The sequence below is a fragment of the Parus major genome, chromosome 15 (assembly GCF_001522545.3).
Source record: "Parus major isolate Abel chromosome 15, Parus_major1.1, whole genome shotgun sequence".
Classification (NCBI taxonomy): domain Eukaryota; kingdom Metazoa; phylum Chordata; class Aves; order Passeriformes; family Paridae; genus Parus; species Parus major.
Genome location: NC_031784.1, coordinates 8556892 through 8569204, shown reverse-complemented (window position 1 = coordinate 8569204; position 12313 = coordinate 8556892). Strand labels below are relative to the sequence as shown.

The 12313-nt window shown below is 53.0% G+C and overlaps 2 gene segments (V, D, J or C); both read left to right on the top strand.

Moving 5' to 3' along the window:
* The first annotated feature begins 1670 nt into the window (after positions 1 to 1670).
* On the top strand, positions 1671 to 2595 carry LOC117245207. The segment is given in 3 exon segments: positions 1671 to 1729; positions 2081 to 2142; positions 2276 to 2595. Coding segments are annotated over 3 exon segments (441 nt in total).
* A 472-nt stretch (positions 2596 to 3067) lies between these two features.
* Positions 3068 to 12313, top strand: part of LOC107211806 — a 23834-nt gene continuing 14588 nt past the window's right edge. The window contains 2 exon segments of the C gene segment in view: positions 3068 to 3264; positions 4245 to 4309. Of these exon segments, the coding sequence occupies positions 3083 to 3264; positions 4245 to 4309 (247 nt within the window).

Here is a 12313-nt window from a genome sequence, read left to right as displayed (position 1 = left end):
CTTGTCTTAGATTAAAATGAAACTAATTTTCTGTTTGCCTCTACTTGCTTGCCTTTTTTTCACATATTCAAGTCTTTCTCTGACCCACTGCATTCTTCAAACTTACATTTTGGTACAGTTGCTTTGTAGTTCAAAGACATGAGAAGAGGCAAGCTTTTGGAACACAAATTTTTAATGGTTTAACGTGTAGTACAGACACTAGTTGAACAGCACTACCAAGGAAGGAGGATGCAGTTTCTGTCCCATTGAATGGGCAAACGTCACAATACACTTCTGATCACACCCTGTTTTTCTAGGAGAGAAAAGGGCCAGGAATTCCCATAAAGTTCTCCAAATCACATTGGTTCTTATGACTTCTTAAAATTACTGCTTCACACAGTGGTATTACCTGCTAAGGAATTAATACCAAGTTGGAAAAGAAAGCAAGACCAAGCCATGAGCATCTTGACCTCATCAGCTGTGGTGCAAACACATGAAGTGCTGGAATACGTCTCAGCAGGAATGATATGATAGACCAAGCTGATGGCATTCCCTAGGGAAAATGATTATGAAGTGCTGGAAAGGGGTGAAGAATCTATTTAACACTGAAAAGAGATGCAACCTCTGCTACCCTCTGAAGACAGCATTTCACACTGCAGCCTCACGCTGCTGCAGCAAGTTGCCACAGGATGGCAGCAAAGGGGAGATAGATTTTCAGTTGGATAAACTGCTAATGCTAAAGATCTCAAGACAATCTGCTTATGGAACCATCATTTCACTTGATGACTTCTGGGAAAGAACAAAAACAATGCAAATGGGTTTTATCTGATGACTGGTACTACTTCTTCTTTATACCATTCGTGATTGCAATGGCATTCTACAGATCTTTTGCAGCAGGATACTCCACCACTGTTTGTTTTTTGTGGTTTTTATCTTCAACACCTCTGTAGATTTTCATCTATATTTTTATTTAATTTTATTTTCTGCAGTTTAAGCAAGCATACACGAAGTCAAAACTATGGGGAAATAAATGGGATAAAAACAAGAGAAATGAGGCTCTGCATATAGACAGGAATAGCCCAGGTTAGTCTGACACTTGGACTTTGCAGGAGGAGCAGAAATTTAGTCAGAATTTTACAGGTTCTCTACCCACCTTTTCTGTCTTTTGTGGTCTTTAGAGGGAGAGAGTTGAAACTGCAGTTTAGAGAGTTAAGAGCAACTGTGGGAGAACCAAGGTGGCTGTAGTGTCATTCTGATCAGGCGACAATTCCAGAGTATGTCAAGTCTGTCCAACAGCAAATCAAAAGCATCCTGAATTAAGCTGAGCTCATGCAATACAGCTGTCCTCAAAAGAGGACTTGCACCATGTTCTGATATTCTGATGTTGTAACTACTTCACGCACAAGGATATCGTTAAACTGGTATGTGGGGCTGGCTGAGCTGGGAACTTGCCCTCATGCTCCAGAGGCTTCAGGATGCAGAGCCCTTCTGTTCCTTTTGGTGCTGCTGACAAGGGAGAAAGTCACTGGTGCTGGGGCAGCGCCTGCAGTAGGGGTGTTGTGTCACCTCAGCACTGGTGGGGGACCATGAGCTTGGTGGGGGAAGCTGCAGGCACAGACCTCTGTGCAGAAGCCCCTGTGTGGGAAGGAAGTGGCTGGAAGAGCTGAGCTGCCTCAGGGAATGCACGGTGGATGGATGACACCAGGGTCACAGGCTTGGTGAAAGTGGCAGCAGAGGATGCAATGGCAAGGCAAGGTAGAAAATGTTCCTGCCATACCTTGACATGGATCTTGGCTAAGGCTGAGGGGCCTTTGCCCATACACCTCAATCCATCTGAGCATAGTGCTGTGGTTCCTGAGGGACACCGGCTCCTGGTGTCCTGGCTTGGAGCAGGACATGTTTTTTCCCAGCTGAGTGCCCAAGGGAGAAGATGGCCTGGAGTGATCTTGCTGCATTGGTGGGCAAGAAAGAGAGGGAGCAGTGGGGTATGAACTGTCAGGAAATGTTGGAGGACACATTTATATGGAGGGCCTGTGACAGTCAGGCATATAAGAAGGTGTTGGGTGCCACAGCACATCCCCATCAGTGTGAGGTCATGAAGCTCATGGGATCACTCTGTGGCCTGGGCCCCTCCTCTCCTCGCAGTGCTCGCCCACAACTCAGGTGTCATGGCCAGACTCGCTGAGCCTGGATGGGGCCTTTGGGCACAGGGGCCCCGTCCTGCTGCCATGGCAGGTCTGTGCTCCTGGGACATTGACTGAAGCTGTCATCTCCCCTCTCTTCTCTCCCTCTCCAGGTTCCCTGGTCCAGGCAGCAGTGACTCAGCAGCCATCCTCGCTGTCAGCCAACGTGGGAGACACTGTCAGGATCACCTGCTCTGGAATTAGCAGCAGCTATGCTTATGCTGGCTGGTATCAGCAGAAGGTCCCTGGCACTTCCCCTGTCACTGTGATCTATGCTAATGACAAGAGACCCTCGGGCATCCCTTCGCGATTCTCCGGATCCACCTCCGGCACCACGGGCACGTTAACCATCTCTGGGGTCCAAGCCGAGGACGAGGCTGTCTATTTCTGTGGTAGCTATGACAGCAGCAGTGGCAGCTATGGTGTGTGGTGACAATGAGTACCAGGAAGTGAGACAGACTCTGAAACCAGAGGAAAGATTTTGGCCCTTCTCCCTCCTGTCTGGATATGTTGCTGAGGCATATTCCTGTCCTTTATTTATGTCTACAGCATGGAATGTCCTCTCTTTGATGTTGCAGAGATCAGGAGGTGACTGTGCAGCTGGGGCCCATTCATGTCCTGTTCCCTAAAAAGATCTTGGTGTAGCTGTGTCACCCACGGCCTCTTGATATTGATGACCATGTCCTTCTGTGCTGCAAGAACTTTTTCTGTGCAGATATTCTGCAATGGGCTGGGCTCTTCTCCTCAAATGTGCCTGTGATCTTGTCCCTGTCTGTTCTGACCGTGACTGTTGCATTTCCTTTCATCTTTTCTAAGGAAGTCTGTGCTCCTGAGAGTCTGACTGACTTCCCTCTTCTCCCTTCTTTCTCTCCTCTCCAGGTTCCCTGGTCCAGGCAGCATCGCTAAGTCAGCAATCGTCAATGTCAGCCAACGTGGGAGACATGGTCAGGATCACCTGCTCTGGGGTTAGCTATGGCACCTACGGCTGGTATCAGCAGAAGGTCCCTGGCACTGCTCCTGTCACTGTGATCTACTGGAATGACAGGAGACCCTCGGGCATCCCTTCGCGATTCTCCGGATCCAAGTCTGGCTCCACAGGCACATTAACCATCACTGGGGTCCAAGCCAAAGATGAGGCTGTCTATTTCTGTGGCTATGACGACAGCAGTGCTGGTCAGCATAGCGGAGGCACTGACTCCAGCATTCTCTCTCTCCTCCTGCTGCTGCCATTTCTCCCTACAGGACCCTCATGCCTTGGGATCTGTCTGTGAATCTGGGCCTCTCCATTGTATCTTGGGGCCTTTGGGCACAGGAGCCCCGTCCTGCCGCCGTAGCAGGTCTGTGCCCCTGGGGCACTGACTGACACCCCTCTTCTCCCCTCTCTTCTCTCCCTCTCCAGGTTCCCTGGTCCAGGCAGCAGCACTAAGTCAGCCATCTTCACTGTCAGCCAACGTGGGAGACACGGTCAGGATCACCTGCACTGGGGGTAACAGCATCTTTGGCTTTGGTTGGTTCCAGCAGAAGGTTCCTGGCAGTGGCCCTGTCACTGTGATCTATGAAGATAACAAGAGACCCTCAGGCATCCCTTCGCGATTCTCTGGATCCAGGTCCGGCTCCACAAACACATTAACCATCACTGGGGTCCAAGCCAAGGGTGAGGCTGTCTATTTCTGTGGTAACAATGACGGCAGCAATGCTGGTCAGCACAGTGGAGGCACTCTCATACCGTGTTTTGTATGCATTGCTGGGCCACTCCATGGCATCTTGGGGCCTTTGGGAACAGGGGCCCCATCCTGCTGCCATGGCAGGCCTGTGCTCCTGGGACACTGACTGACCCCCCTCTTCTCCCCTCTTTTCTCTCCCTCTCCAGATTCCCTGGTCCAGGCAACATCACTGAGTCAGCCATCCTAAATGGCTAAATGCCAACGTGGGAGACACAGTCAGGATCACCTGCACTGGTAGCAGCGGCAGCTATGGCTGGTTCCAGCAGAAGGTCCCTGGCACTGGCCCTGTCACTGTGATCTACTACAATGACAGGAGACCCTCGGGCATCCCTTCGCGATTCTCCGGCTCTGGGGGCACATTAACCATCACTGGGGTCCAAGCCGAGGACGAGGCTGTCTATTTCTGTGGTGGCTATGACAGCAGCAGCAGCTATGTTAGTGTAATGAAAATGACAGATTTTCAAAGGATACATAGAGGAAATAAAAATGGCATTTTACAGTTCTTCTCATCACCAAGAAGAGTGGTAGTTGTGAGCCTGGGGCAGACTTTTGTCTCCCCTGCATGACCATGACTACAAATGTCCCCACTTTTGTGTCCTAGAGCACTGGAGATGAACTTGGGACTGGGGATCATTGTCTTGGTTCCTACAAAACTCATGGTGTCGCTTTGTATGTTTCCCATCCCATTGCCTCTTGCTACTGATGATGCCACTGACCACATTCTCCTTCTGCTGGCAGAGGTGCCTCTGTGCTGGGATGCCTTGGGGTACATTTGGCTTGGCTCTGCTCCCCAAATTCACTAGTGGCTGCACCCATTCTTCTCTGAGTGTGAAATTCCTGATGCCCCTGCACAGGAGATAGCCATGTTCCTGGAATACTGGGTGAAACTCCTGTTGTCCCCTCTCTTATCCTTCTCCACAGTCCCTGGCCCAGGCAGCATCTCTAAGTCAACCATCCAATCTGTCAGCCAGTCTGGGAGAAATCATCAAGATCTCCTGCACTGAGGATAGGGGTGGCTGTGCTGGATTCCAGCAGAAGGTCCCTGACAATGCCCCTGTGATCTGTCATAGTGAAAAGACACCCTCAGTGGTGCTGGAGGACATTGAAATGACATGGATCCTGGAAGTGAAGACCTGTAGTGGGGCTACTTGCCCCTGCCCTCAAAATGTCCTGGCCTATGGTTACTCAGAGGATCTGGAACACTCCTTGTCATGGTCTCTGGACATTCTGGCCCCTGCCAGTGTAGGGCTGATGCCAACTCATCTCTGGTGACAGCAACTGTGCCAAAGGACCCTGTGTCTGTGTGAGAGGCTCTGTGAGCACAAGCTGCCGCGGGCAGGGTGCCATACAGAAACCCTGATGCTTGTGGCCAGGCCCGGAGGAATCTCTGGACCTCGTGGTAGCCGTGGCAGAGGTGAGAGGCAGCAAGGGCAGAGCCCTGTGCCGGGCTCTGCTCTCAGTTCCTGCAGTGCTGTCCCTGAGGCCCTTCTTGTCCCCACACGGTGTCAGTGTGGCTCCACTGCACAGTCCTGGGGCTCACGGGGCGGGCAGGAGGCAGAGGAGCTGTGGCCAGCCAGGTGCCAGCCTGTGCCAGCGAGGTTCAGAGCAGCCCTGCAGGCTCCTTCGGCGGCCTCCCTGGGCCGTGCTGGGCGCAGGAGGCAGAGGGGCTCTCCCTGGCTGGACAAGAGTGCAGGTGCTACGTGTTCGTGATTGCTGCAAACACCGGCCCAGCTCTACCCACAGCTGCTGCAAAACTGCTGGAGACCCTCAGCTCACTTTCAGTTTGGAGGAACTGGGGCCTTGATTTTCCTTAGTGTTGTGGAGCTTGAAGCTCCTGCTCTTGGTGTGGTTCCCATTCCCTTTCAAAGCTCCATTTCTCTGTTCTGCTCTTCTCTTGTGGCAATTCAGAGAGGCCCAGGGTGGCACTCTCAATTGAAGCAGGATGTGGTTTTTCCCAGCTGCTCTGTCCCTACTGCCGATCAGCACACAGGGAGCACAGTGCATGTAAAGAGTAAAATGCGACCTCCTGATCATTATACAAAGATGTTAACTCAGTTGAATGTTGTCACCGTAAAGTGCCTTCATTGTTGAATACCTTATGCCTGATGTTGTTGTGACAGCCTTCTTTGTTAAATGCCACCTTGCTTTGTACCCATGCCCTTTGCTGTACCTGTGTTGCCTGTGTTGCTCCCAGCACACCTCTAATGTCAACCGATGACACACCCAACACACAAATGGGAGAACTCCCTTGGGGGTTAGCACCCAGCAGAACTGGAATTAACATCTAAAGACCCCTAGAACCAGCAAGCCATTGCTCCAACAGGACTCCAAACTACGTCGAGGAGCAAGGAAGAATGTTGAGCTACTTACTGATGCTGCAGGCCTCGTCTCCATAATTAAGCAACACTCACTCCGCATGACTACCCTAGATTTTCAACGAGTTGTGGTCTTCCCAGGCATTCTTGTGAGGATGTGGAAGCCCCAGCTCTGCTGTGCAGCAAAGCTGAATGCTTCCTCCTCTGTGTTGTCCATTGGGAGCAGCAGCGGTGTGCATGACCCCTTGCCCCCCGCCACCTTGAGCTTGACCTCAATAAAGGCATTAAAAAAGGAGCACATCTCCTTGCCCATTCTTTGCAGTGCCCTGGGAGCAGGAGGTACCAACCAGTCTTGGGTGTTCCAGGGCAGGTGGATGTGTTCCCCTGGCGAGGTGGTGCTGTCCTCGCTCTGTGCACAGAACTCCCAGTGCAGTGAGGCCATGGTCCTACTGGGCAGGAATAGGTTTGGGGTGGTGCCCAGCTGGACTGAGAGTGCATCAGCCATACTGGGGAAGGAGCAGGCAACCAAGAGCAATCTTTGGTGGGACAGAGGTGCTGCAGCATGCAAGATCAGCACTGAGACAGGGCCTCCAGGAAACACTGAGCACCACATATCCATGGAGGGCCTGTGCCTGGGAAGGTAGGAGCTTAAAAGCAGGTTAAGGCCCACAGCACAGAGCCAACAGTGTGAGGACATGGAGCTGGTGGGATTCTGTGTTCTCCTCACAGAACTTGCCCACAGCACAGGTGTCATGGCCAGACTTGCTGTGCCTGGACAGGGCTTCTGGGCACAGGGGCCCTGTCCCACTTCCTTGGGGAGGTCTGTGCTCCTGGGACACTGACTGACCCCCCTCTTCTCCCCTCTCTTCTCTCCTTCTCCAGGTTCTCTGGTCCAGGCAGCGCTGAGTCAGCCATCCTCACTGTCAGCCAACGTGGGAGACACAGTCAGGATCACCTGCTCCGAGATTAGCAGCTGGAGCTATGCTGCCTGGTACCAGCAGAAGGTCCCTGGCACTGGCCCTGTCACTGTGATCTACAACAGCAACAACAGACCCTCGGGCATCCCTTCGCGATTCTCCGGATCCACATCCGGCTCCACAGCCACATTAACCATCTCTGGGGTCCAAGCCGAGGACGAGGCTGTCTATTTCTGTGGTGGTGCTGACAGCAGCAGTGATGCTGCACAGCGACACAGAAAAATTGGGAATTGGTCCAAAGCCTTTCCAGCTCAGCTGTCTCTTACAGTCCAATCGTTGTGCCCTGTGATTTGGGCAAGGGGTGACTCCCCAGCAGCCCTGTCCCTGCACACCTTTCCAGGGCAAACGTCCCCCTGTGCTCCTCAGCTTGTGTCCAGGGCCCTGCTGGCTGCCTCCCAGCCCAGCTGTGCCAGGACCCCCTGGATTTCACACAAGGGGGTTTAGTCTTGTGGACCCAGCCCTGAGAGGTGGGGACATACCATGGGCCAGGGAGCCGGGCCAAAGCTTTGCCTTCAAAACCTGGGAAGGCTTCCCATGGACACAGCAGCTCTGGGGTCATGCATGAGGCTGCTGGGGCAGATCAGGGCAAGTCAGGGGATGCTCTGTTGTGCTGCAAGAGGAGCTGCCAGGCTAAGGCTGCATTGGCTGTATTTACTCAGTGCTGGCCCACTGGGCTTATGTTCAGCCTGTGCAGGAGCTCTCTCTAACCCTCAGGGAAGCACCTGGCCCTGGACAATGTCCTGCTATGACCCCAGAACAGCAAGGAGCCTGAAACCATCATCATCCTCTTTTGTCTGAGCAGCTGGCCCCTGGCTGGCCTTGCCTCCCTCCTCGCCCTGTTATTCATCCCTGGTGCAGATGTCCTGGCCAGACCCTGTATGAGCAGCTGGGGACTTTCAGCACAGAGGTGCTATCCCTGTCCCACTGCCTGGGGAGATCTGTGTTCCCAGGTCAGTTACTCACCCCTTCTCCTCTTCTTCCCTCTCTTCTCTCCCTCTCCAGGTTCCCTGGTCCAGGCAGCAGTGACTCAGCAGCCATCCTCACTGTCAGCCAATGTGGGAGACACGGTCTCCTGCACTGGGAGTAGCTACAGTGACTATGGCTGGTTCCAGCAGAAGGTCCCTGGCAGTGGCCCTGTCACTGTGATCTATGCTGATGACAAGAGACCCTCGGGCATCCCTTCGCGATTCTCCGGATCCAAGTCCGGCTCCACAGGCACATTAACCATCTCTGGGGTCCAAGCCGAGGACGAGGCTGTCTATTTCTGTGGTGGCAGGGACAGCAGTGCTGGTGCTGGTATAGTGGCAAGGACAGATTTTCAAGTGAGGTACAGAGGAATTAAAAATGGAGATTTTTTTTGTCATTCTCACAACCAAACAGAGTTGTGGATGTGGGATAGGAGCAAGTTTTTCTCTCCTCCACAAGATTCTGAATTTTTCCCATTTTGTGTCCTAGAGAGTGCAAAGTCACTTTGTGGCTGAGGATCATTGTTCTGCTCCCTACAAAACCTATAGCATGACTTTGTCTCCCACTGTTCTCTGACCTACTACTAATGACCATGTCCTCCTGCTGGTGCCTCTGTGCAGGGGTACCTGGGGCTGGGCTCTGCTCCCCAATTGTGCCTGTGGCCATTTTCCATGTCTCTTCTCCTCTGACAGTTGCATTCCCTATATCCTTAACCAGGCATGTGGATAAGGATATATGTGCTCCTGGAACACTGACCCCTGTCTTCTCCCCTCTCTTCTCTCCCCCTCCAGGTTCCCTGGTCCAGGCAGCAGCAATGGATCAGCCATCTTCAATGTCAGCAAGCATGTGAGAGACTGTCAGGATCACCTGCTCCAGGACTAGCAGCTGGTATGCCTGGTTCCAGCAGAAGGTCCCTGGCAGTGGCCCTGTCACTGTGATCTACTTCGATGACAGAAGACCCTCGGGCATCCCTTCGCGATTCTCTGGATCCGGGTCTGGTTCCACGAACACATTAACCATCACTGGGGTCCAAGCCAAGGATGAGGCTGTCTATGGTAGCCATGACAGCAGCAGTGATGCTGCCACAGTGGCACAGAGGATTGTTGACATGATACAAAAAACTACCATGGCAGAGTTCTGTGAGGAGTCCCTACATTCCAGTATCAAGCATCAGCATAGAGCTGCCTGCCTTACTGAACCCTGTCTTTTCCCGTCTCCTTTTCCAGCTCCCCTAGACCAGGCAGTATTGCCAAGTCAGCCATCCTAATTATCAGCTAACCTCAGAGAAACCACAAAGATCAGCTGCTCTGGGCTTAGCAGTAGCTAGACTTATGCTGGCTGGTCAAGGCAGAGGGTCCCTGGGAGGTCCCCTGTAACTAGAACAACAGCATACCCTTGAGAATTCCTCTGCAATTTTCCTGGTCTGCCTCCACGGCCAAAGGAGCAGAATTTGGAAAGGCAGAGGCAGGTCTGGGAAGGGTGCTGTGCAGGTGTGTGGGGCTGGCCAGGCTGGGAACTTGCCCTCATGCTCCAGAGGCTTCAGGATGCAGAGCCCTTCTGTTCCTTTTGGTGCTGCTGACAAGGAGGAGATTCACTGGTGCTGGGGCAATGCTTGCAATGGGGGTGTTGTGTCACCTCAGCGCTGGTGGGGGACCATGAGCTTGGTGGGGGAAGCTGCAGGTGCAGACCCCTGTGCAGAAGCCCCTGTGTGAGAAGTAAACAGCTGGAGGAGCTGATCTTTTCAAAGATTGAGGGGTCTTTGACCACACACCTCGATCCATCTGAGCATATTGCTGTGGCTCCTGAGATAGCCCATCTTGTGGTACTCGGGCTTGCAGCAGGACATATTTTTCCCAGCTGTGTGCCCAAGGGCAGAAATGGACTGGAGTGATCTTCCTGTATTGGTGGGGAAGAAAGAGTGTGAGAAGTGGGACAGGAGCAGTGTTGGGAGCCACATTTCCATGAAGAGTCTCTCCTGGGTAGACAGGCACATAAGAGGGTGTTGGGTGCCACAGCACATCCCCATCAGTGTGAGGTCATGAAGCTCATGGGATCACTCTGTGGCCTGGGCCCCTCCTCTCCTCGCAGTGCTCGCCCACAACTCAGGTGTCATGGCCAGACTCGCTGAGCCTGGATGGGGCCTTTGGGCACAGGGGCCCCATCCTGCTGCCATGGCAGGTCTGTGCTCCTGGGACACTGACTGAAGCTGTCATCTCCCCTCTCTTCTCTCCCTCTCCAGGTTCCCTGGTCCAGGCAGCAGTGACTCAGCAGCCATCCTCACTGTCAGCCAACGTGGGAGACACGGTCAGGATCACCTGCTCTGGACTGAGCAGCAGCTATGCTTATGCTGGCTGGTTCCAGCAGAAGGTCCCTGGCACTGGCCCTGTCACTGTGATCTATGCTAGTAACAGCAGACCCTCGGGCATCCCTTCGCGATTCTCCGGATCCTTGTCCGGCACCACGGGCACGTTAACCATCACTGGGGTCCAAGCCGAGGACGAGGCTGTCTATTTCTGTGGTGGTGGTGACAGCAGCAGTGCTGATGAGGGCAATGAAGCCAGTGAGTAATGGGGAAGTGAGACACAGAACCCAGGGTCAAGAGAGGAAGGTTTTGAGCCATTTTTTCTCGTGGTCAGTTATGCATGTGATAATGGAATTGAGACAGGTTCCTGTCCCCTGTCCAAGGACATGAATGCGCATGACAAGGCACAGGAGGTGACTCTTTCCCCTGTCCCCATCATAGGAATGGCACAGCCTCATCCCCAGCCCTGTTGCCATTTGCTTCACGCTGCCCCCTCCTGCTGCTGCTGCTGCTGAAGCTGCCTCTGCTGCCTTGCCCTGGGCCAGGCTGGGATCTGATTCCCCCATGTTTCTGTAGACATGACCAGGTTCCTTTCCCTCAGAGGGTGATGTTCTACTGCTCTGCTGCTGCCAGCTCTCCTTGCAGGGCCATAGGCCTCTAATCCTTCTCTCTGTCTTGAGGCTGGGTGTCCCACACACAAAGCACTAGAACTATCAGGCACAGGGGACTGTTGCACTACCTGGGCAAGGCTGTACTCCTGGGGAAATAACTGACCCTTCTGGTGTTACCCCCCACCCACTCCAGGCTCCCTGGCCTAGGCAGGATCACTGAGTCAGCCATCATTAACCATGATGAATGTTAACTCATATATTAGTAATGACACATAATCTGTGTCATTAACCATGGATGAAATTGTCAAGATCATCTGCTCTGGGAGCAGTGACAACTATGGCTGGTACCAGCAGAAGGTTCCTGGCACTGCTCCTGTCACTGTGATCTACTACAATGATGAGAGACCCTCGGGCATCCCTTCGCGATTCTCCGGATCCAAGTCCGGCTCCACAGGCACATTAACCATCACTGGGGTCCAAGCCGAGGACGAGGCTGTCTATTTCTGTGGTAGCTATGAAGGCAGCAGCAGCAGCAGCTATGGTGTGTGGTAACAATGAGTAACAGAAAGTGACAGACTCAGAAAGGGTTTTGACCCTTCTCCTTCCTGGCAGTGCTAGGTGTAGCTGTGTTCCCCACAGCCTCTTGCTACTGATGAACGTCTTCCTGTGCTGCCAAAGCTGCTTCTGTGCAGTTGTTCTGCAATGGGCTGGGCTCTGCTCCTCAAATGTGCCTTTGACCATGTCCATATTTGACTGTTGTATTCCCTGTAACCTTGTCAGGGCAGGTGTGTGTACCTGGGACAGTGACTGAGCTCCTCTTCTCCCCTCTCTTCTCTCCCTCTCCAGGTTCCCTGGTCCAGGCAGCATCGCTGAGTCAGCCATCCTCGCTGTCAGCCAACGTGGGAGAGACTGTTCAGATAACCTGCTCCGAAGGCAATCCCAAAAGATACTTTGCCTGGTTCCAGCAGAAGGTTTTTGGCATTACCCCTGTCACTGTGATCTATGCTGATGACAAGAGACCCTCAGACATCCCTTCACGATTCTCTGGTTCTGCATCCGGCTCCACAGCCACGTTAACCATCACTGGGGTCCAGGCCGAGGATGAGGCTGTCTATTTCTGTGGTGGCCAGGACAGCAGCGGTACTGGTGTTGAAGGGACAAAGAGGAATTAAAAACATAGATTTTCATTCCTTCTCTCGGCCAAGTAGAGTTGTGGATGTGGGACTGGAGCAGGTTTATGTCTCCTCTGTACAACC